The following is a 25,083-nucleotide window of genomic DNA, read 5'->3' on the forward strand; positions in this document are numbered from 1 at the left end:
GCACTTTGAGAGGCTGAGGTGGGATAAGGTCAGGAGTTCAAGACCAGCCTGAGCAATATGGTGAAACCCCATCTCTACTAAAAATACAAAAATTAGCCGGGCATAGTGGCGGGTGCCTGTAGTCCCAGCTACTCAGGAGACTGAGACAGGTGAGTTGCTTGAACCCAGGAGGCAGAGGTTGCAATAAGCCAAGATTGTGCCAGTACACTCCAGCCTGGGAGACAGAGCAAGACTCCGTCTCAAAAAAAAAAAAAAAAAGAAAAGAAAAAAACTAGCTTTGGCCTTAAAGATGCACTAATGCAAACATGAAATTTGGTTTTCTCTTTTGAAAAGAATTTTTATGTAATATTTAAAGATAATAAGAGGTTTTTGTTTGCCTTTTAAAGTAAACTACAAAAAAGCAGGGGATGTGGAAAAAGAGACAAATCCAGTTGGCATCATGCTATTTTCACTGGATCTTGTTGTTTGGAAAGCTCTCTACCAGAGATAAGAGAGCTGTCTCCTCTCTACCAGAATAAAGGTTTTTCCTTTTTTAAAATTTGTGAGTTATCATTTTGGCTAAATGAATGGCATATGGTGACCTGGGATTCGACATTGTGATATCCAGTGTTTTTTTTTTGAGACAAGGTCTTGCTCTGTTGCCCAGGCTGGAGTGTAGTGGTGCGATCTTGGCTCACTTCAACCTCTGTCTCCTGGGTTCAAGCAATTCTCATGCCTCAGTTTCCCAAGTAGTTGGTATTATAGACGTATACCACCACACCCAGCTAATTTTTGTATTTTTTGGTAGAGACAAGGTTTCATCATGTTGGCCAGGCTGGTCTCAACTGCCTGACCTCAAGTGATCTGCCCACCTCAGCCTCCCCAAGTGCTAGGATTACAGGTGTAGCCACTGTGCCTGGTTAATATCCAGTGTTTAAACAAAGGGAACATTTTAAAATATAAAATGGTGTTCAATTCTCTTTGGGTGTTATTCATACAAATACGTTATTAGTATGAATTACAAAATTTTATGAGATTCCTATAATTCTGATATGCCTCACTATATGTTAGCAATAATATTATAATTATTATGTTAAATTCCTGTGTGCCATAGACGTAACAAATTTCCTTGTCAATTGTGTCTTGAGTGTGGCTGCCCTGAAATGTTTTTTCATCCACAGACAATTGTCTTGTTTTGATCCTCTTTAGAAGATGGTTTTATAATTTGTAATTATAAATATAATTCTAAAACTTCAACAGGTGCTCCTGAATACAAGTTTCTAATAACACTGGAGATTGTGACATTAGAATAAAAAAACTTTCAGGACTCTCATGGATCGCTAAAATGTTCATGAATATCAAGCAGAACAGGAGTTAACTGAATGGACTGAACAGAAAACTAATCTTTTTCTTTACTTTTTTTGCTTAAAATGTTGCTGATCTTTTTTTTTCAGAGCCAAGAAAACTTTCTTGGCCAGGTGTGGTGGCTCATGACTGTAACCCCTCTGGAAGGCCTAGGAGGGCAGATCACTTGAGGCCAGGAGTTCAAGACCACCCTGGCCAACATGGCAAAACCCCATCTCTACTAAAAGTACACAAATTAGCAGGGTGTGGTAGCGCATGCCTATAGTTCCAGCTACTAGGGAGGCTGAGGTAGGAGAATTGCTTAAACCCAGGGGGTGGAGGTTGCAGTGAGCCGAGATCACGCCACTACACTCCAGCCTGGGTAACAGATGAGACTCTGTCTAAAAAGAAATAGAAAAAGAAAGAAAACTGTAATTATTTGAATAAATGCAATAAGAATGTTTTCTTTTCTAACAGGACACAATGGGAGAAACTGGTTATTTTACCAAGGCTTTGACTGGAATGGCGTGCTATTCCCCTGTCTATTTAATGCTGTATTAAAACCACAGATGAGAATACTAACACCTTTGTCATGAAGCCTTAGAACCTCAGCCTGGCCTGCGTGACTACACGCAGTTGCAAAGCAGTTCCACTCCACTCACCTTAGGGTCAACACCTTCCCCTACTATGCCCCATTAGGAGGAAGAAGCCAGAGTGACTGACAGCCCTTTCCCAACTTTACAGCCCACACCTTAAAAAGAAGGTGCTGTTAAATCCAAAGGGAGGGTTTGCAAAAACTGTAACTAAGGAAATTATGACAGTGAAATAAATCAGACCTGACTGACTCCATCTTGCTTCTAACCTTGGAACTGTCGGTATTCATTCCTGGAAATAGGTCAAACTAACCTCAAGAAGGAATTCAGTTTATGATTTGACTCTGAAACAAAACTGCTAACAGCGCTTTCCCAAAAAGACCTTCTTGCCTGGGGACCAGCCTGCCTTTGCAGGACTAATGAATTAACTACAAGATTAGAAATGATGGTTTAGGGATCATGCATCTTCTGGCTCCAAGAGTCTGAACCTCCCCAAATTGCTCCTGGAGATAACATCACTATTGTAACACCTAAGATCAGTGCTTGAGATATTTTGCAGACTCTGCACTCAATGGATCAGCTGACACCACCCAGACCCATAATCTGGCTCAACCAGTTCTGCCATCCCAGCCAGGAACAGAAGACAGCAAGAAAACCTCACTTCGACTGCCCCCACCCCCAACCCCGTGATTCCATCTCCAACCTGACCAATCACCACTCCCCACTTCCTAAGTCACTACCTGTCAAATTATCTTTAAAAACTTGGATCCCCAGTTAGTCTCTGGCGAGTCGTTGCTTTGGGCAGACGTGTGCGAGTTGTCTGCTGTGCCTGCTCTTCGTGCTCTCTCATTTCCATCAGCGCGCCAGCAGGATGGCCCATAAGCAGATCTACTACTCAGACAAGTACTTCAACTAGCACTACGAGTACCGGTATGTTACCCAGAGAACTTTCCAAACAAGTACCTAAAACTCATCTGATGTCTGAAGAGGAGTGGAGGAGACTTGGAGTCCAAAAGAGTCTAAGCTGGGTTCATTACATGATTCATGAGCCAGAACCACATATTCTTCTGTTTACACGACCTCTTCCAAAAGAACAACAAAAATGAAGTTTACCTGGGGAATGTCAAATCTTTTTCAAATTTAATGTATATGTGTATATAAGGTAGTATTCAGTGAGTACTTGAGAAATGTACAAATCTTTTATCCATACCTGTGCATGAGCTGTATTCTTCACAGCAACAGAGCTCAGTTAAATGCAACTGCAAGTAGGTTACTGTAAGATGTTTAAGATAAAAGTTCTTCCAGTTTTTCTCTTAATATTAAGTGCCTGTTTGACTTTACCTGTTATTTTTGTTCAATAAAGTTTGTATGTTGCATTAAAAAAAAAAAACTTGGATCCCCAAATGTGGGGAAACTAATTTGAGTCATAATAGAACTCCAGTCTCCCACACAGCCTGTGTGAACTACTCCTTCTCCATTGCAATTCTCACCTTGATAAACTGGCACTGTCTAGGCAGTGGGCAAGGTAAACTTGTTGGGCGGTTACACAAGTATCAACTTCCTGAAAAGCCATTACTAAGATTCTGAATTTAGGGTATATGAAGCTATCCTCACAGGGTTAACAAGAATTCTGGGCAGAAAGATAGTTATACTTAAGCATTAATAAAGCTGAACTTAGACCTACTTCCTTGGAACTAAAAGTTATGTAGCAATAGATACTGAAAATTTGCATCCCTATTTTCCTATAGATAAAATTTCCGACCTTAGAATCATAAGGCTTTTGTTTAAGAATTGCATAAGATGTTTTTCAGACGTCAAATTCCAGCAGAACAGCTGATGTTAACCAGTCTGAAGACCTCAACAGAGGAACAGAATCAGCATGAGAATACAGCTTCTTCTTCAACCTGTCCCATGACTTCACCCTGCACTCTAACCAATGAATGATGTCTACACTTTGGCCAACTTCAAAACCTTTAAACACCCTAACTCCAAACTCCTTAGGGAGTCAGATTTGAGGTTTCCTCATGTCTTGTTATTCAGTGGCCCTACAAATAAACCTTTTGTAGTGGCCCTACAAATAACCACCCTGCTGCAACCCAGTGTCTGTGCATATTGACTTGCTGTGCATGTAAGGCAACAAACCTATGACAGCTGCATGCATAAGCTTCTGTATAATGCTGCAAAGTGAAGACAAAGTTTTGGTGGATGCAGAATGCATGGCTCACAATGGAACAATCACATGGCTATACATGATCCAGACATAAGTGGTTATTCCCAAGCAAACAGCCAGGCTGGTGGACTAGATAAAAGGCTCCCTTGAAAAGGGGGACTACCCAACTCCCTCTATAAATGCCAAGTGGAACACCCCAAAGTGACTGATGTGTATGCCACATGGGACTGGCTTCAAAATGACTGCGGCACTCACTCACCAAATATACCTGCCTCCCGGGTCTTTTAAGAATTGCTTAAGATGTTTTTCTTAGGAAACTGGTAAATGTTGTGCTTAAGGGTGCCCTTTAGAGTGGAAGCCCCCACATAACCTTACTGCTGCAAAACCAAAAAATTCAGGAAGCCGTATCAGGTTTGCTTCCTCAGCTTCCCTTCATTAGATCTTACAGACATTAATAAAAACATTAACAAAAGAATGGCGAAAGGGAGGGAGGAGAGAGTCAAAGTACTCCTTCCAGGAAGGTGAAAAATTTTAAGGGATCATTAACAGGGTGAGTAAGTAATCATTGATATGGGTAAGGGAAAGAAAGTGGAGAGTCACAGGACTCCTCTCAGCAGAGTGGTTATTAAGAAATGGCATGAATAACATGAAAATTGATGGGACTAAAACAGATTTTAATACAACACTACTGAAAAATAAGGTAGGCCAAAGGAAGCCCCTCTTGGTCCCTCAATTTACCCCACATTGGAGAAATTTAAAGTCAGAAGGCAAAGATTACAATGAGAAATCTGATCTAAAATTGCCTGGGCAGATTAATCAAGGCAAAACTGACAAAGCACAGGGGTCCCTTTGTTTACCCTCTGGTTGGGGACTCAGAGCCTCTCTGAGGTACACAAGTGGGTAAAACCTTCAGGTGTGGTGAAGAGAAATCCCTGAAACTCCTTGACACAGAAGTCCCATGATCCACTGGCAAAGAAAGCCCTGACTAGGGCTACTAGACTGAAAGAATATGGAAAGGTAAGGGTTAACAGGATTATATAAACTTGAATGGTAATAAACAAGCTTTAGGTTAAAAAGCTGTATCTCCTTTACTTGAAAGTTTTATGGAAATGGATGTCATGTCTGGCGGGGAAACACTTCCCCTACGTGGTATTGCAAAACCAAAACCTGTTGATAAAGTCCTAACAGAGACTAAAGTTAGGAAAGTAAGGTTGATGAAATTAGGATACAAGTTTGGAGAACTGGTATATCTGAGTAGTATACTGGTATAACAACTATAATTTTTTCTTTCTTCCCCATATCACCTCAATTTCCACTGCCCCCACCCCTTATCCCCACCTGATACACTGGTCACAGGACCAGGGCTGCAACTACAGTTGCACTAAGCAGGCATGACTCCTAAGCAAGTAACTGTAGCTGTTTTTAAACCCGATGTCAGAATTCCTAAGGAGCTAATGGTGGTATGGTTGTTCTTTCACATCTGACAAAATAGAGGCTAAGAGGAAAACTCCCACACATCTCGTCTCAGAAGCATGTTAGAGTCCGCATAAGCAGGAGAAACTGAGTCAGTTATTCCTACATTCTCAGAAGGACATTAACCAATTTTGCACCCAAATCAAGCAATCTTATTCCAACATTGTTTTTTCAGCACCTATACTTATTTCCTCCAATGCTCCTTGAACCAGTCTTCCAATGCAGCTGGTTCCCTCCCAAAGGAGTTAAATGAACGCTTGCTCTATGTTCACTTTTTAGGAATTACAATTTTAAAGACACATGGAAAATAATGTAATTCATATTTTGTTCAGGGTAACAATGTGCCTAGGTAAAATAGAACATTTCACAGCTTGCTTGGCTACTAGTGGTCATATGATATACTTCTAGCTAATGAGAGGTAAGCGGAAAACTGCTAGGGTTTTCTGGAAATCCTTGCAAAGTTAGGTGGACCAAAGCATTCCGGAAGGCAACTGGTAAAGAGCTTACAGTGGATAATTCATTTGAATTTGAAAAACATAGAAATGAACCTATCAAATACCAGTGAGAGCTATGGAATAAAACTATTGATGCAATGAAGAGAGTTGAAGAGATCAAACAGAAATGCGAAGCTAAATTTATAATGAACAGATTGAATAAAAATAAAGAGCTACAGAAAGGTCAGGATATCAAAGAAGTCAAGCAAAACATCCATCTTATCCGAGCCCCCCTTGCAGGCAAAAGGAAGCAGTTTGAAGAGAAAATGGTACAGCAGTTACAACAGGATATGGACATGGAAGATGCTTCTTAAAAATCTCTGTAACCATTTCTTTTATGTACATATGAAAATGCCCTTTGGAGACCTGGAACTGCTAAATTATTAGCTTGTTTTTTTAAATGAGGTCATTTAAAAGTGATTAAAATATATCTTTCCTACATTGCCATCTACAAAACATCAGATATTATGGATGTTTGATTGCATCTCAGTGTTAAATCATCACTGATAGATGTACTTACATAAATCATGAAAATTCTACTTACGACTACAGAAGTGAATTGTGGATGTTTTAAAATGCTTATGCCATTCGGATAATGGCACTGGCCAGCATTTGTGTAACTAATGGCAAAAATTCATGCCTAGTGATGTATAAAATAAAATATTCTTTGAATTCCCTTTATTAATGTTATAGAAAGGAGGATACAACAAGGAACTAACAATTTGTCTGACAGTGTCAAATATTATTTTGATTTTAGTATTTCCTGTTTCGGCTTATTTGCATCTTAGTAGAGCATACTGACAATGTTTGATGAAGCCTAATTATGCTGGACTGTTTTGACCTGGTTTAACCCTTCTGATAGGTAGTTGTGGATGTTGGGGATGAGAACTGAATAATCTCTGCCTGTAGTGACACTACACTCTAGAATTTCCACGTTGGAGAATACTCAGTTCTAACTTGTGATTCCTGGTAGAACAAACTTTACTTTTCTAGCCTAGCAATGATCTAGAAGCAGAGGAATCCCAGTGCCTTTTAAAAGTTACTATGTAGTTTTCCTTCAAAAAGCTCCTGTTTTGGGAAAGTAAAATTTATGGGTACAACATCTGTTCATTATTTGCATATAAAATAAAACCATTAAAAAAAAAGTGCCAATTCGAGAATGGATAAAGATCCCAGAGGACTGGTAGGTAGGCAATTTCAATCAAAAAATGCCATAACCACAAATGACTTTCACACTTTCAGATGTAAATTTATTCATATAGCTCTTAATCATCAAGTAATGTAAATTACTAATTCTGTCAGCACTAAGACTGAACAAAACCTTCTAAGTTACAAATCTTTCTAAAAAAAAAAGTGTTACTTTTTTTTGTTTTTAAGAGACAGGGTCTTGCTCTGTTATCCAGGCTGGAGTGCAGTGGTACAATCATGGCTCACTACAGACTTGAACTACTGGACTCAAGCAATCCTACTGCTTCAGCTTCCTTCCTCAGTAGCTACGAATACAGGGACACACCACCATGCTAGGCTAAATTCAGTTTCTTTAAGCCAAAAAAACTCCCTTATGTTGTTTCTATATGGAAAAACGGATTTTCGGCTAGATGCAGTGGCTCACGCCTGTAATATCAGCACTGTGGGAGGCCAAGGCCAGTAGATCACTTGAGGTCAGGAGCTCAGCCTGGGTAACACAGTGAAACCCTATCTCTACCAAAAAGCACAAAAATTAGCCGGGCACGGTGGCGCACACCTGAAGTCCCAGCTAATCGAGAGGCTGAGGTGGGAGAACTGCTTGAACCCAAAAGGCGGAGGTTGCAGTGAGCTGAGATTGTGCCACTGCACTCCAACCTGGGCGACACAGTGAGGTCCTGTCTCAAAAAATAACAACAAAAAAAAAAAACAAAAAAATGCAACAACAACAAAAAAGTGATTTGTAAAAAACAGTTTTTAAATTAATTACTGCAAGGATTTCCCCCCTACAATTTGGTTCTTGAAACTCAAGACTGCTAACCTTCTATGGTTACAACAATTTCACAAACAGCCAGCACAGAACAAGATGTGGTCTTTGATTTAATTACAATCCTACAATACTGGCTGGGAAATGGACAGGGAAGAGGAAACTACAGGCATGAGCAATCACTTATGACCCCAGCATAAGCAATGACAGTATCCCTTATTTCAACATTCTGGTATAACCCCAAAATGTTAGCCATAAGAAGAGAATGAACAAACCACTGTTTCTTAAGAAGATGATTTTCACAACCACAGTGGGTAAAAAATATTGTAGGAAGTACAAAAGGCCACCAACCTTCTTCTTGGTAAAATCAAAACAAAAACTCCATGTCACTACCCAGTATTACATCTACAAATTATTTCCTTCATGAACAAATTAATCATTCAAGAATACATGAAACCTACCTGGGCAACATGATGAAACCCCATCTCTATCAAAAAAAAAAAAAAAAAGAGCCAGGCATAGTGGCATGCGCCTATAGTCTCAGCTACTCAGGAGGCTGAGGTGGGAGAATCACTTGAGCCTGGGAGGGCGAGGCTGCAGTGAGCTGAGATCACATCACTGCACTCCAGCCGGGTGACAGAGCCACACCCTAACACACACACACAACATACGCACACACACACACACACACTCACTCATTCACTCATGAAACCAGGTACCAGGCTCTTCTAACTGAAAAGGAAATAAAACAGTAGCTGGTCAACTTGAACCCTCTGAAGTCAGTGTTGCAATATGCCATTTCTACTTTAATTACTTTTTTTTCATTCTTATCTTATTCCATAAATACAAAAGCAAAAACTGGGAAAAGGTCAATTACTAGCTCTTCTTAAAGACCTATCTTTCTCGCAAATTAAAAATGGACTGGGTGGTAGCCTGCCTGAGTTTCTTGAGTGTACTGCAACATCAATGTTTTAAGACCGAATAGTCCTCCTCAGGACTCTGCTTCAAGTCCTCCAGGGTGGTGCTGCTTAGGGTACTGGCTAGGCCTCTTGGTGGCCACTCACTGCCATCAAGTATTGCCTGAAGCTAAGCATCAACCGATGGGCAGCTGTGGTCAGCAAACTCCACACCCTAAAGACTCATGGAGACCCCAAACAAGTAGCCATGACATTTACTTCCAATTATTTCTCTTTTATTTGTTAACCAGCCAGTTACAGTCACTGACTGACTGTTGGCACCCAATTTCTTGCTGTGGATTTTGGTGACTTCAGCATAGCACTAGCTCTAGATACTTCACATTGCCATCTCCTCTATTTTCTCACTTCTCTAAGATGAATGGAACACTTGCAGCTCACCTACAACCAGAGGCACCCCATGGCCGGCCCTCAGAGTTATCCTCAGAATTCCTTTATATCCAAGATTCTAAGCTCTGAAATTGCTCTGATTACAACCTCCAGAATTCTCCAATACTTAACTTGTCCCTGTGTGCATGATTTCGGAGGGCACAGGGTCTAAGGTCTTGTCCCTCCCTTAATCCTCACAGCTCATTCTACCCTTTCTGCTTTCATCTGCTTCCCTGTCCTAGCTTGAACAAGGCTGATCCCTTCAGAAATATTTCCTAGGTCCCACTCTGCCTTCTCTATTGCACTTCAGACCCCCTTACCTCTAATCGTTGTGTACTGGCATCACAAATCTCCTGATTTGGGGGAAAACATTATCTACTTGAGAGTTTCTGGCTCAAGTGATACTGTAAGTTCATACTATCTAACCTACCCTGGCCCTTACTTCATTCCAGTTCTTTTGTTTTCAGTCTACTTCCAGCAGTTCCACTGCATCTAACACTGTTTCAGAGCTCTTGAGTGCTCTCTCTAGGGATGAACTAGCATTCTACTGAGACTGTGCTGTATGCCACTGGGGTCTTCAACTGCCCTCTTCAAGTATTAGAAAAATATGGGCTGGGCATGGTGGCTCATGCCTGTAATCCAGTACTTTGGGAAGCTGAGGTGGGAGTATCATTTGAGCCCAGGAATTCAAGATTAGCCAGGGCAACATAGTGAGATGCCATCTCCACCAAAAATACAAAAATACACCATGGGCACAGTGGCACGTGCCTGTAGTCCCAGCTACTCATGAGGCTAAGAGGATCACTTGAGTCTGGGAGGCAGATTCAGTGAGCCGAGATCGTAACACTGCACTCCAGCCTGGGGACCCTGCCTCAAAAAGGCAGTCCAAAGCTCAGGTCCAAAATAAACCTCCCCGCCCCCCCCAAAAAAACACAAAAACACAAAAAAACAAAGCTCAGGACCACTGACATGTATTGTTTAGGATGTATAACTGTTTTTTCGAATATGTAGTTTAAAAATATTTTGCTTATATAATTCAATGCGTATGGTTTTTAAAATGTAAATTAGTGGCCACTTAAACTGCCCTCTCCAACAAGGCCTAGTGCCTTTGTTCACCACAGTCCCTCCTCCCAACCACCCCGCCACCTCCCTAAACAGGCTCCCTGCCTGGTCCCAGGAAGCACTCTTGAGTTTGTGGCTCTTTGATCTAAAAGAAGAGTTCAAACTCATCTCACCCCCAGGGCTGAGATCTCTACAACCTCATCCCTTTACACCACAACCTGACGGTGAGGGTCCCACCTCTGCTTCTTCACTTAAATCTCCTTCTTTGCAAATGAGGCTGTAACAGCTAGCCAGTACCTCCCTTTCCTCTCTGAAATTCAATCCTCACACTCCTTTGCTTCCATGATGTCTTCTAGCACTGACTTCAGTCCCCTCTCTCTGGGCCGCCTATGGACAATGCCCTCCTACAAGGATTTCTTCTCACTCTTAGACATAGTCTCTCTAGCCCCTGTATTAATGACAAAGTGCATAAAAGCTGCTGAACCCTTATTCTCAATTTCTGTGCTCATACTATCAAAAACCAGCAATAGACCACACTGAGCAGCCCGAGCCCAAAGGTGTAAACACTGAGGCATTTGTGGAAATGTAAATCTCTCATGTTCTCCTAACTCTTCCACGAACTCTCCACTGCCTACCTGCAGGGTAAAATCCAGGTTCTTCAGCAGGCCCCAAGCCCTTTGTGCCCCACTTGAGGAATCTGTGATGCAACCGTCCTCTTTCGTGCCCCTGTGATTATGCACAAGCTCGTCCCTCTGCCAGGAGCTCCCTGCTCCCTGGGAAACCAGCTGGCAAAGCAGCCCCACCTTTCCTGTGTTACAGTTAACGTCTTGCACACATTGCAGTTGTTCCACGTATCACACTTTACTGTTTCTTCCCCAAGTCTGACTCCCCTAAGAGGCAGTGGGATCCTTGAAATCAAGGGGCAACAATCAGTACACTCCCTGGCACCAGAGAAGTTTTCCTTAAATGTTGACAAGCTGGTGGCCCCACCAGTCAACAGGTCAAACAACTTAATCATCCCTCCTACCACCTGGCTTAAAACCTACCCCTAAATCCCTACATCCACACAGCTGCCCTGTCCCTGTGAAAACCTTGCCACCCCTGACTCCTCATGCCCAAGGCTAACTTGCAACAATGTTCCTTCCAATGTTGGTCTTCAGTTTCAGGAAGATTCCATGCTTCTCAAAATCCTCACTGACTCCCTATTAAATAAGGTCCAATGACCTTGGCCTGGCATTTTGGTATCTCAGGCTTGATCTTTCACAAGGGAACCTGGACAGTTTTTATCATGACACTCCGTGTTTTCTGAGCCTCTGCTCCACAATCACCTCTGTCTGGAAGGTCAGCTACCTGGAATATTCCTGGCTCTTCAAAGCCCAGCTTTAGTGCTGCTTCCTACAACAAATTTTCCCTTTAACAAAACTGGTACAGAGTCAGTGCCTGTTTTTCAACCTCCACGGGCACGATCACTATCTACCAGTAGCTTCCATTTCACCTCTCTGCAGTCAATGGAGGTCCACTTAACTAAGCTCCACACTCTCCTCTACTCTAGCATTTGCAAAAATTAACATTTTAAAGGCAAAACACAAGTAACCACTTAGTGGGACACAAGCCAGTTCACCTCATTTTATTTTGAGCAGAGACACTGTAGTTTAACAACTCTTCTTTACTCTAAATCTTCCTTCCTCTAAATCTGCTTCTCTTCCACAGCCTTACTTAATGAATCAAATTTGCTTTCCTGTTCTTAGTTTTAAAAATCAAGTTAATGGCTTTCTCCTCCTTCAAGAAAGTAAAACAAACTCCAAAACAAATTCAGAACAAAAATGCCCTGATTGTGGCATTCAACTCTTACCCATGAGTCTCAAAGGGAGAAAAAAAAGAATTTCTTACAAGTGGGAGGGTTGACTTATGAGTAATACACATCACAAAGATCAACAAGCAGGAACACATACTAGCAAGAAACTGTAAGACACACCTTTCCCAAACAGCTTGGCTAAACTACGTGGCAAGGACAGCCAAGACAACAGGCATTGGGAAGGTCTGGCAGGACCAGCAGGGGTCTTCTGTAGAGCAAAGGGATGCTTTCGATGAGTCTTGAGCAAAAGCAGAACCTGGAGCAGGCAGAACACACAGCAAAGGCAGAGACTACTATAGTGGAGGTTTAAGCTGAGAGGTGCTAAAACAGAACATCAGAAAGATAAACTGGGGTTGGATTAATCATTTTTAAGTCAAAGGAGGAGTTTAGGCTGAATGAGACAGGTGATGGGGGGCTCTAGTAGGTCCCAGGGCAGGAGAATGACTTTTTGGAGGAGGATAACTCTAATACAAGTTGAACCAGGGAGGGAGGGAGCATTGAGTAAAGGCAATGGAGTGAGGGTGGGGACAGACAGGAATGAAGGTCTCAACAGTCAGTAAAGGCAATGGAAAGGAAAGGAATGAATGTTCGCAAGAGATTTTCAGAAGAAAAAGCGGGACTTAATCACGTCAAGCTTTTAAGCCCGGAGATGTGAAGATTGGGTAGCTGGAGAGAATGGAAGAAGGGGAATGCGCCTAAGTTAGACCAACTGTCTGCAATCCAACTGATTAAAAAAACTAAGCACAGGAAAGCAAACTTGGTTCAACATCTACTAAAGTTAAGCTGTGGAGAATTACACAGCCCAGTGTCCCGTCTCCTCCAAGCATGTGAAAAGCAAACACTCACAATTTTTTGTTGTTGGTGTTGTTAAATCTAAGAACATCAGGAGATACGACTACTTAGATTCAAGGGCACTGAAGTTTGTCAAGTAGGATGCAAAAAGAGGGCCCTTCTTGCCCACCTCGCAGAGAGGGCTCATCATTTGAGAGGCAAGTATCAAGAACAAGGCTCTGGTAACAAACTCCCCAGGTCTGAATTCTGCTGCCCTACTTAGGAGATGGAAAAACCTAGAGAAACTCGGTTATCTAGGAGGAGGAACATACTGTGTTGCTGCTTTTTGGTTTGGAGAGGGAGGGAAATAGAGGTGTTGAAGAGGTATAAGTTTAAAATGCTGATTTAGACAGAAGGCGAGTCACCACTTTGAGTTTCAGTTTCTCCAGCTGTTAAAAAAAAAAGAACAGCGGGGTGGTGGGGAGAATGAAATCCACCTTATTAGAAGTTTTAAAGGCTGCACATTCCTTCTGAAGTAACCTCTGATGTGCTATAAGCGTTAAGTAAACGTTAGTTGTACATATTATCAATACAAAGAATTATGTTATTTTTTAACATATTAATATCGGCCAGACGCAGTAGGTTACGCGTGTAGTCCCAGCACTTTGGGAGACCAAGGTGGGAGGATCACCTGAGTCCAGGAGTTCGAAACCTGCCCGGAGAACAAAGTGAAATTCCGTCTCTACAAAAAAACTCCCCAAGAAACAAAACAAAACAAAAAAACAAAAAACGAGGCAAGCGTGGTGGCACGCCCCTGTGGTCCCAGATACTCGGGAGGCTGAGGTGGGAGGATCACTTGAGCCCGGGAAGTCCAGGCTGCATGCAGTGAGCTGAGATCGCGCCACTGTACTCCAGTGTAGGTGACAGAGTGAGACCCTGTCTCAAAAAAAAAAAAAAAAAAAAAAAAGGTAAATAAAACTACATCCTTTCTAACATTCTCCGAACGTTTTACCGCTATTAACAGTTTTTTTCCGATTCTCAAGAGGAACTGAGATCCAAAAAAGGCTCAGAACTGCAGTAGTGGAGGCCCAGGGCTGGGGGAGAAGGGCTTAGGTGGTGGACCAGGAGGCTGTGGGCCCAGCGCCAGGCCTTGCGCACCACCAAGGGCCAGCGAACATAACAGGCGACTTGCGCAGCGCGCCCGGTCAGTGCCACACGCTGTGACCGCGCTTCATGCACATCCCCCACTTTCATCCTCGCGACAGCCCTCTGAGGTAGGTACTTTCGTCAACGCCACTTTTACACACGGGGAAACTGAGGATCCGGTGATCAAGCCCGAATCCTCACACGGCTCGCGAGCCGAGAAGGCAAGTTCGCTGGCTCCCGAGACTGCGTTCCCAACCCCTGCGCATCGCGTGGACGGCGGGGGCGGGGAGGAGCCGGCGCCAGGAGACCCGGACCGATGGAGGCCGCGGGCGCGCGGGCGCGCGGGGGCGGCGGCCGGACTCACCTTGGCGCTGTGCACCGCCTCCTGCGCCCCGTGGAGCTGCAGCCAGATGCGCGCGGGCAGCGGCTCCTCGGCCCCCAGCGCGCCGAGCACGGCCAGGCTCACGCCGAACAGGCCCTCGATGCGGCCGCGGCTCTGTTCCAGCAGCTCCGCCTTCTCGGCTGGCGCCGTGAACTCGTCCAGCACCGCCCGGGCCGCCATGGCGGGCGCGGCCTCCCGCGGCGGTGCCGCGGGCCTGCGGCGGCGACGCCCCCTCAGCTTGCTGCCGCCGCTCCCAAGCCCCTCAGGCGGCGTCGGCCTTTCCCGGCCTCTTTGCCCCTGCCCGCGCCCCACCGCCTGCAAGCCCGGCTATACCATCCCGCCAAGACCGCCGCAGCTTGGCAACTGATGGCAGTGAACCCCTCAGCCCCTTCGCCACAGCCGCGGACCTGGCCCCCCCACCGCGCATGCGCCCCGCCCGCAGTCGTCATTGAGGCTCGCCGCCCCCTAGGGGAAAGTGGTAGGGTGAGGGCGACGGAAGTTGACGTCACCCTCAGGTGCCATGTTGGTTGAGGGTAAAGGGAGGATTCTGGAGGCCTGGGCGGACTTCTTTGATGAGGGCAAAGCGCTTTCGCGGGATCTGGTGGATGCAGATGTATGGGATTATAGTTTGGAAAATTGAAACTAGAGCCAGGAAATGAGACTGAGAGTGTCACGCAGGGATTGGACTTGACCTTAGACATCTTGACGCTCAAAGCAGGATTCTAGCAGTTGAGTTATTCAGTTTCACATTAATCGACAGGCAGATGGGATCTTTCTTTTCTCTTTTTCTTCCCTCCCTCCCTCCGCTCTTACCTTCTTACCTGCCCTTCTCACTTTCTAATTTTTTTTCTCGGTAACAAGAAGAGAAGAAAATGGGCATACTTATGAAGAATTGAAAAGAAAAAAAAATGATTAAGATAAATTCGGGAGAGAGAGATATTCTATGAAGGAAGAAAAGGGATATGTTATGGGAGAAGCCTCAAAAGTGGGAGTTTGGGGGCTCATGATCTTACCTGGGACTGGGGCAAATAAATCCTAACCTCCTCCAGGTCTGTTTTCCGATCTGTAAAATAAAAGGTTACATTCAATTATCTCTAAGGCCTTTTCCAGGTTTTATACTCTCCGAGTCCATGAATACAGATTGTGGAAGATAAAGTGTTGCATTCCTTTTCTTCAGCTACATATTGTGGCTGTAGTAGATAGGGGCTCTGGGAATATGACTTCTCTATGTCTTAATTCTTCATCTATAAAATGTAGATAACAATAGTACTTCCTATTGTGAACATTAATATAGTACCCAACACTGTAAGTGCTCACTGAACATTAGCTATTATTATTTTGAAATTAGCAATATATTTAACGCTCAATTTTCCGGGAAAATCTTTGTGTGGATTATGCAACCACAGTGAACTTGCAGGCCCAGGAGCCTGTGCCATCTGTGTACATCCCCCTTAGTGGAAAAATAGTAGGAGCTAAAATTGCTGTAGTTGGAAATACCAAGGGGGAATGGTCTTGGTAAGAGGGTTTACCAAAGGTAAAACCTGTCAGAGATCCAGGCTGCTGGGGGTTTCCATATGTCTTAGAAACTCAGGTGTGGTCTCCCAGTGCCCCACCAAGAGGTGATTCAGCACAGGGAGGAGAACCACCAGGCTTACAGATCAACAGCTTCCTGCTCCCGTGGGCTTTTCCCTTGATGTCCACACAACCAGCCTTGCTCCATCAGGTAGATGATCTGGGATTGGCTGTGCTGATGTATTGCTTGCAGAACCGCAATCTATCAGTAAGGCGTGTTGTCAACACAGCATGTTATTTCCTGCCTTATTGCACTCACCTTAAACGGAATTGCTTGTTTAGTGATTGGACAGGGCTTTCCCCAGGGCTAGTTCCTGTTTGTTCCCAGTGACTTCCCTGCTTGTGATTCTTAATTGCTTAATTGTAAAAGGTGAGGAGGGAGGCTGCCTTGAAAAACACACCACAGTGGCTTCCTCTCCCTACTTCCCTCCAAAAAATCCCACCCCAAACCAACAGAAGTAGCTCATACACACACCCTTAAAAAATGCTGGGCCAGCCAGGCGCGGTGGCTGACGCCTGTAATCCCACCACTTTGGAAGGCCAAGGCTGGCAGATCATCTGAGACCAGGAGTTCAAGACCCACCCGGCTAACATGGTGAAAACCCATTTCTACTTAAAAAAAAAAAAAAAATACAAAAAATTAGCTGGGCGTGGTGGTGTGCGCCTGTAATCCCAGCTACTCAGGAGGCTGAGACAGGAGAATAGCTTGAACCCGGGAGGCGGAGGTTGCAGTGAGCCAAGATCAGGCCATTGTACTCCAGCTTGGGCAACAAGAGCGAAACTCTATTTTTAAAAAAATGCTGGACCATGAGGCTGTGTTCATAAGTCACTGGGTTGGTGTGTAATCGAAGATACACAGTTTCGGGAGGTTTTTCCCCCTTTTTTAAGATTTGCCAGGCTAGGGGCAGTGGCTTGATCACTTGAGCCCAGGAGCTCGAGACCAGCCTGGCCAACATGGCAAAAAACCATCTCTATTAAAAATATAAAAAATTAGCCAGGTGTAGTGGTGCGTGCCTGTAATCCAGCTATTTTGGAGGTTGAGGCAGGAGAATCACCTGAACTCAGGAGGCGGAGGTTGCAGTGAGCCGATGTGGCACCACTGCACTCTAGCCTGGGTGACAGAGCGAGACTCTATCTTGAAAAAAAAAAAAAAGACTTGCCAGTTCATATTTGGTCAGCATTTCCCTTTAGGGAACTCTCAAGGTTTCCTGAGTGTAAGGAACAAGGAGAAAGAGAGAGAAATCCCCTTTCAAGAACTCCCTTGCTTCATGCAGTTTCTCAACCACAACTTCCCTTGGTTAACCAGCCTTGCCTATCTGGCTGACCTGACCAGCCAGGACAGTTGATGCCAGAGATGAAAGAAACTTTATGGCGTCTGTATTCTAGATACTTCAGTTATGTTTTTCCTTAATCTCCATAACAACTTCATGAGCCCATAAAATGGTGTTGAGAGAATCACTTATTCTTGCTTCTCATATTTTCAAGGATAGGAGGAGATTCTGCTACTCCACTCCCCAGTGGGGCCAAGTGTGGGGTAACATGTCTAGCTTTCATCCTCCTTTCCCCCAGAGCAGGAGGAGGATTTCTCTGACTGGTAACTTTCTGAGAAGGCACAGTGCTGAGTTGGATCACCCTGTGCCCTCGTACAAGGGGCTGTCTGCAGTTGCTGTGTTAGTGACTGGGGGTAAAGTATTTTCACCTCAACCACATCCTCCAGTCTAGCTCTTGTCAGCAATGAAGATGACATTTTGATCTCTACCTGGCTGACGCCTGCTTTTTGTCCTTAGTTCTGAACTCAGAAGGGGCAGAAAGAGTGTTTATTGGTCTCCTAAAACTCCAAAGGTGGGTGCTATTGTTTCCCTTCCTGTTTCAAAGATGAGGAAACCAGCCGAGGGTGGTGGCAGGTGCCTGTACTCTCAGCTACTTGGAAGGCTGTGGTGGGAGGATTGCTTGAGCCCGGGAGTTCAAGGTGAGCCTGGGTAACAACGATATCCTGTGTCTTACTTAAAAAAAAAAAAAAAGAGAAAACAGAAGAACAGAGAAGTTCTGGACCATTCCACAGAGTTTCTCAGTGAAGTGGTAGAAATAGTCGTTTGAATCCAGGCAGTCTGACTGTAACCGAGCAGCTTGGCTTCAAACTGCATTTTAAAACATTGTTTTCTTTCCTTCTTTCTCCCCAGTCTCAAGATACAACTTTGAGAAAAGCGGCATATGTGTTTCCTGTCATCTTAACATACAGCCTCGGAATGGGCTGTGAACCTCCACTCCCTACCCTTCCCCATTCCATGCTCCCATGCCTTAAGCATGTTTACTTACCCAGATGCTTGTTAAGTATACACCATGCTCACTTATCTGATCATGTATTTCCTTAGAAGCTTCAGGGGCTGGACCTTTTTTTGTGTATTTGTGATGGAGTCTCACTCTGTCTCCCAGGCTGGAGTGCAGTGGCACAATCTCGGCTCACTGCAACCTCCGCCTCCTGTGTTCAAGCAATTCTCCTACCTCAGCCTCCCAAGTAGCTGGGGTTACAGGTGTGCACCACCACATCCAGTTAAGTTTTGTATTTTTAGTATAGATGGGGTTTTGCCATGTTGGCCAGGCTGGTCTTGAACTCCTGACCTCAGGTGATCTGCCTGCCTCAGCCTCTCAAAGTGCTGGGATTACAGGCGTGAACCACTATATCCAGCCAGGGGCTGGATCTTGACATGGACCATATACCTCCAAAACTCTCTCCCCAGTCAGGGATGAAATTTACTCCCAGCTACCTTCACTCATGTTCACTCATGTTCATGCACTAGAAATTAACTGCAAGATTGACTGCAGTTTATTTGTAACCTGGTTGGGCCCAGGATGGCACCGACCCCTTCATCAAAGGAACAATAATTCAAGATAAGCTGTTGAAGTGAATCGCACCACTGACCCCCTCCTAGCCCCATTCCTCTCCGTTCCAAACACCTTTCTCTCAAAAAACCCCTGCATTCACTCCACAAATTGAAGGGTAGAAATCTCACCCCCTCTTTCCCTTGCTAGTGTGGATAATAAAATCTCTTATCACACCTTGCTCTTGTTATTCTGGCTTTTTTCTACCAGTGGTGAGTAGATGGACCCTTTACTGGTTACATGACTCTGCTGAGTGACCTTATGTGCTATGCCATAATTACAGCAGCAGCAAGCTTGGATATGCAGCCAACCCCTTCTGCCCATGCAAAAGTAAGCAGGAGAAGATCACGTGCTCTCATGACCAACCCCTCAACCTTGGACCCTCCTTGCTGTGGGATGCTGTCAAACCCAGACAGACCTGCACATGGAATCTTGCTCGGTGTGCCCAGCCAATTAGATCAGCAGACGAAGATGCTCCCTTGCCAGCAGTGTCTAGGTCAGTGCGTCTTCCTGGGTTCTGTGTTTTTGGTACAATCACATGTAGAGCCTTCACAAAAGAAGCAGGAATACCATCATTCTTCAGCTACACACACAAGGTTTTAATAAACTTACAAACTGTTCAATTTATCTCATCCCCTGTCAACAGTCCAAGCCACCGTGATCTCTCTGACAACTGTGAGGTCTCCCCATACTCTTTTGGCCTCTCCGTAAATATCAAGAGCTACAATTTCTACAAGATTTGAAGAAATTATTTGCAAATATCAATGCTGCAGCCATAGTGATCTTCGCAAATTGCAAATCTCATCAATCAGACCCTTACTTAGGACCCGCCAAGAGCATTCCTACAGGGTCTGAATAAAATCCAAAGCCCTTGCCTTGAGTGGCAGCCCTTGTCAGACCTGTCTCCTGCCTGCCCCACCTCTTCTCCTCTCTGCACTGGGCCCAGCTCACACCACAGCAGGGCATTTGCACTCACTGTTCCTTCCTCCTGTTTTCTTTTTTTAATTATTTATTTATTTATTTATTGAAATGGAGTCTCACTCTGTCCCCCAGGCTGAAGTGCAGTGGTGTGATCTCGGCTCACTGCCACCTCTGTCTCCTGGGTTCAAGCAATTCTCCTGCCTCAGCCTCCTGAGTAGCTGGTATCACAGGCGTGCACTACCACTCCTAGCTGATTTTTTGTATTTTTAGTAAAAATGGGGTTTCATCATGTTGGCCAGGCTGGTCTCGAACTCCTGACCTCAGGTGTGAGGTGATCCACCTGCCTCGGCCTCCCAAAGTACTGGGATTACAGGTGTTAGCCATCCACCTGGCCACTTCCTCCTATTTTCATTTAGTTAACTCCTGACCTTCCAAAACTCCACTGAAGAGTGATTTTGTCAAGAATTCATTCATTGGTCACTCCGATGAGCCAAGTCTCCTGCTGTAGGCTCTTGGCACTGTGGCCCTGTCACTCAAGGCACCAGGGCCAGTTTTATGTGTGCTTGAGTGATGGGATTGACTCGGGTCTACCTCCACCAGCTGATTGTCAGCTCTATGGGGACAGTGACCTGAGGCTGGACTGAACTTGACATATTCCAGGAATGGGGGACAGGGCAGGATGCAGCCCTCCAGAAATACCCAGAGACAGGATGAAGCCAGACCTTCCAGAATATATGCAGTGGGCCTGTTACAGATTTTGTATTTTATCTTAAGTATAATGAGGAAAAAAAGCCTTCCCAGGTTTGGTTTGGTTTTGAGACAGGGTCTTGCTCTGTTGCCCAGGCTGGAGTGCAGTGGCACCATCATAGCTCACTGCAGCCTCACACTCCTAGGCTCAAGTGATCCTCCTGCCTCAGCATCTCAGTCTGAGTACCTGAGACTACAGATAAGCATCACCACACCTAATTTTTAAATTTTTTTTATGAGATGGGGTCCCACTATGTTGCCCAGGCTGGTCTTGACTCCTAGCCTCAAACAACCCTTCTGCCTTGGTATCTCAAAGTTTTGGGATTGTAGGAGTGAGCTACTGCCCTGGCGTTCCCAGATTAAGCAGAGAATGCATCACCTAATTTATGCTGTAAGATCTGTCTCCCTTCTCTGGGGAAAAAGCAAGGAAGAGGACAGAGTAGACTGGGAAGAATACTGTGGCAGTATTGGTCTAGGTGCCAGAGGACGAGGACTTGGACCAGTAGGGGAGGGAGTGGAGGAATCTGAGAGCTATTTGGAAGAAGAATCTCTCCATTCAAGTATGGAGGGTGGGCTTCTCCTTAGCTGCAGGAAACCTCTATGCATCAGCTGCTTCTAGTCTTTTATTCTCTCCCTTTATATATTTCCTTTAGATTTTTATTATGCACGTTATTGAAACTTCTCTGACATTGATTCAAACTGCTACAACTGCCACAATACCGAGAGGAGCTATTTATAACTCGCAGTCATCTTAGGTGGGAACGCAGCTCTTGGCCAAGTGCTGCTACAGAGATTGCCTGCTGTCTGCCAGCTCCCAAATGTTTCTAATTCAAAGCATTTTCCCATCGCCCTCTACAGTTAGGATTTCTCAACAGCGGCACAACTGACATTCTGGGTGAGATAATTCTTTGTTGTAGGGGCCTGTCTTGTGAATTGTAGGATGTTTAGCAGAATCCCTACCCTCTGCTCATAAGATGCCAATAAAAACCACTCCCCCTACCCCCCCCCCCAGTTTGACAACAACAGAAACATCACCAGACATTGTCTAATGTTAAAACTGTCCCCAGTTGAAAATGATTGGTCTACAGAGAGAATTCAGAGAAAGTCCTGCCCTTAGGGCTGAGCTAGTAATTCAGCATTCAGAGGGTACAGTGGCTTATGCCTGTAATCCTAGCACTTTGGGAGGCTGAGGTGGGTGGATGGCTTGAGCCCAGAAGTTCAAGACCAGCCTGGGCCACATAGCAAGACCCTCAAAAGGTTTTTGAAAAATTAGGCGCGACTCAGGCTCATGCCTGTAATCCCAGCACTTTTGGAGGCCAAGGCGGACGGATCACCTGAAGTCAGGAGTTTGAGACCAGACTGACCAACATGATGAAACCCTGTCTTTACTAAAAATACAAAAATTAGCCGAGTGCGGTGGTGCACACCTGTAATCCCAGCTACTCAGGAGGCTGAGGCCGGAGAATAACTTGAGCCTGGGAGGCGGAGGCAGCAATGAGCCAAGATCATGCCACTGCACTCCAGCCTGGGCAACAGAGCAAGACTCTGTTTCAAAAAAGAAGGAAAGAAAGAAAGAAAAAAGAAAAAAAAAATAGCCAGGCATAGTGGTCTTAGCCACTTGGGAGGCTATGGTGGGAGGATGGATTGAGCCTGGGAGGCTGAGACTGCAGTGAGCCATGATTGCACCACTGCACTATAGCCTGGGTAATAGAGTAAGACTCTATCTCAAAAAAAAAAAAAAAAAGAACTCAGCATCCTCTTTCTGCATACTCCATGGGACACACACACATCAAATCTAATGAAGGCTTCTCAGTTCCCTGTATGGGGTGTGAAAGAACAATGAGTTAAGGACTCATGGTTTGCTGTTTGTTCACCAAAGTGACTGGGGCTTTGGCCCACTCTCTCTCACTGCTTTGATTCGGTTCATCGATAGAACATGTTTGTGCCAGACCTACCTGTCTGTAAAGCCCAGCCTAATTCTCACTTTTTCCATGAAACCTCCTTGCCCTACTCAACTTCCTGTAGCTAATTAGGACAACTGAATGATTGATTACTTAGCTGATTCATTCATTCAACAATTATTTACTGAGTGCCTACTAAGTGCCAAGCATTATTTTAAGTGCTGGGAATATAACATTAAACAAAGCAGTGTCTGTTCTCATGAGCTTACATACTAGAGGGGAAGGCAGGTGATGAACGAATGAACAAATGGATAAATGTTACAGTGCCAGTGAGCAACTGCTGGGATTTAAGGGTCGCTGTTCTGTTCCTGGTCTGTGTTAGGTGGTTTCCAAAGACGGCCCTCAGCTATTCCTTCCTTCCCTGCCTGTGAGTGCTTCTCTTTATGTTAAGAATCTGGGCTGGACTTGTGACCTCATTGACTAATAGAATTCAGTGGAAGTGATGTTCCAGGACTTCCAAAATCAATGCTTAGGAAGATGAAGTCTTCTACTTCCTGTCTCTTGGAATACTTGGAACCTGGCTACCATGCCAAAAGGAAGCCCAGCCCCTTCATGTTTGAGAGAGGGGATTGGATGGAATTGCTGTGGTATGAAATATATTCTATATAAACATATATGTATACATATATTCATTGCTTTTCCAAAACTCCCTGCATGCCTAATCCTGTACAAGGAACTAGACTATGCACCAAGCACTTAGAACAGTAGATGTTCAGCAAATACTGATTGATTGACTCTATATCAATGGTCTCATTTAGCCACAACAAACAATTCTATGAAGTAGGCGTTATGCCCACTTTATAGATTAAGAAACTGAGACTTAGACAGATTAATTAACTTGACTGCAGTCCCCACCACTAGGATGGGACTGAGCCAGGACTGTCACAGCGTGGTGTGCAATATTAAAGACTTCCCTGCAGAACTAGAGGGGCAGAGGCATAACTTGGCTCCCTTTGAACTCTCCCACTCCCGAACTCATACCAGGCTACTTTAGGGACTGCCCAGGATCAATAATTGGGTCTTGTTGACGTAAAGATCTGTAGGACAAGATGGCACAAATGACCTTTCCATATTCAAGGATTGCAGGACCCACACAGTGAGGAGGGTGCTCCTTCTACCTGACTGTGGGCTCTTGGTTTTCTGAAAGAATATGATATACCATTTGCACACTTTGTTACAAAACTCTTGCATACCAGACTGAGCAACATAGCAAGATCCTGCCTCTATAAAACATAAAATAACTACCTGGGCATGGTGGCAGGTGCCTGTAGTCCCAGCTACTTGGGAGGCTGAGGTGGGAGGATCACTTGAGCCCAGGAGTTCCAGGCTGCAGTGAGCCATGATCAGGCCACTGCACTCCATCCTGGGCGACAGAGCAAGACCTTGTCTTTAAAAAGGAAAAAAAAAAAAAGAAAAACAACTGCGTGCATTGAAAGACAGGGTTGGCCAGGCGGTTCCTCCCTGTAACAGCCCCAAGTCTCGGGCTGAAGAGGCATGTGGAGATGATCCTTCACTCTAAGGTCCTGTCTGACCCACCCTGTTTAATTTACAGAAGAGGAAACCAAGAGGAAGAAGGGAAGTGCCTTGCCCACAGTTCCATGGTTATCTTTCCCTACAGTATAACCCGGTGCAGACACCTCTTCAATAACAGGCTCCCTGAGGCCATGTTTAGGGAAGGGCCGCTCCGCCTCCTCTTTCTTCCTCCCCTGCTGGCAACTGTCTGGCCAGCTGCCCTGACTCCTGTCTCCCTGTAGCTGCTTCCACAGCAGCAATGCGCTGGGGCAGAGGCAGGAAGACCTCTCAGGAAGGATGTGGGACAGGTGATCGGTCACCAGATATGGGAGGCCAGCCAGGCGACCTCTTGGGACCACCTGACCTTGTGATGCCATCAGGTTGGCATCGGACCTCATGGGTGGGGCGGGCTCACAGGAAACCAGGCTTCTACCCTTCCCCTCCAGCTTACCGGTCAAAAAATAACTCGCAGTTTCCGGAAGAATGTACGTCTTATAGGAAGCCCTGGAATCAACTGCCTGGCACAGAACGTCGGTCAGGGTTCCCTTTGTTTGGCAGTGGGGTGAAAATTTGAAGCCCTCTCTCTCGGGCGTTCCTTGGCTTTCCTTTCACCACCTGTTACCTCATTTCATTCAGAATTCCTGGAAGAGGCTGCGCTGGAATCCCTGGTTTTCCTCAAGTGTGGAAAGCACAGCACTGATAAAATATCAGTCGATTTTCAGCAGTAAACTTGTAAGAAATCATGACTGCTGTGTATTTATTTTTATAGTTATCTTCTGTTTTGGTGAGAAATACTGGGCTTCCAGTTAGTATAGCAATAATCTGTTTCCCTTATATTTAACTTTACTCATTTATTATTATTTTTAAATAAAAATAACTCTTTGTTTATTTTCGAGACAGGAGCTTGCTCTGTCACCCAGGCTGGAG

At 44.8% G+C, this 25,083-nt stretch overlaps 2 protein-coding genes across 2 annotated transcripts in view; one reads left to right on the plus strand and one right to left on the minus strand.

The window, feature by feature from the left end:
• Positions 1-14,743, minus strand: part of N4BP1 (NEDD4 binding protein 1) — a 75,684-nt gene extending 60,941 nt beyond the window's left edge. Inside the window, exon 1 of the mRNA XM_064383035.1 lies at positions 14,546-14,743. Coding sequence (XP_064239105.1) covers positions 14,546-14,743 — 198 coding nt within the window. The remainder of the gene's footprint in view (positions 1-14,545) is intronic.
• Positions 2,788-3,024, plus strand: LOC135277198 (cyclin-dependent kinases regulatory subunit 2-like). Its single transcript, XM_064382936.1, is given in 2 exon segments — positions 2,788-2,846; positions 2,848-3,024. Coding segments are annotated over 2 exon segments (234 nt in total). The 3' UTR covers positions 3,023-3,024.
• Positions 14,744-25,083: the final 10,340 nt, after the last annotated feature.

Source organism: Aotus nancymaae, unplaced genomic scaffold, assembly GCF_030222135.1.
Source record: "Aotus nancymaae isolate 86718 unplaced genomic scaffold, 86718_ANA_hifiasm-v0.15.2.pri h1tg000030l, whole genome shotgun sequence".
NCBI lineage: Eukaryota > Metazoa > Chordata > Mammalia > Primates > Aotidae > Aotus > Aotus nancymaae.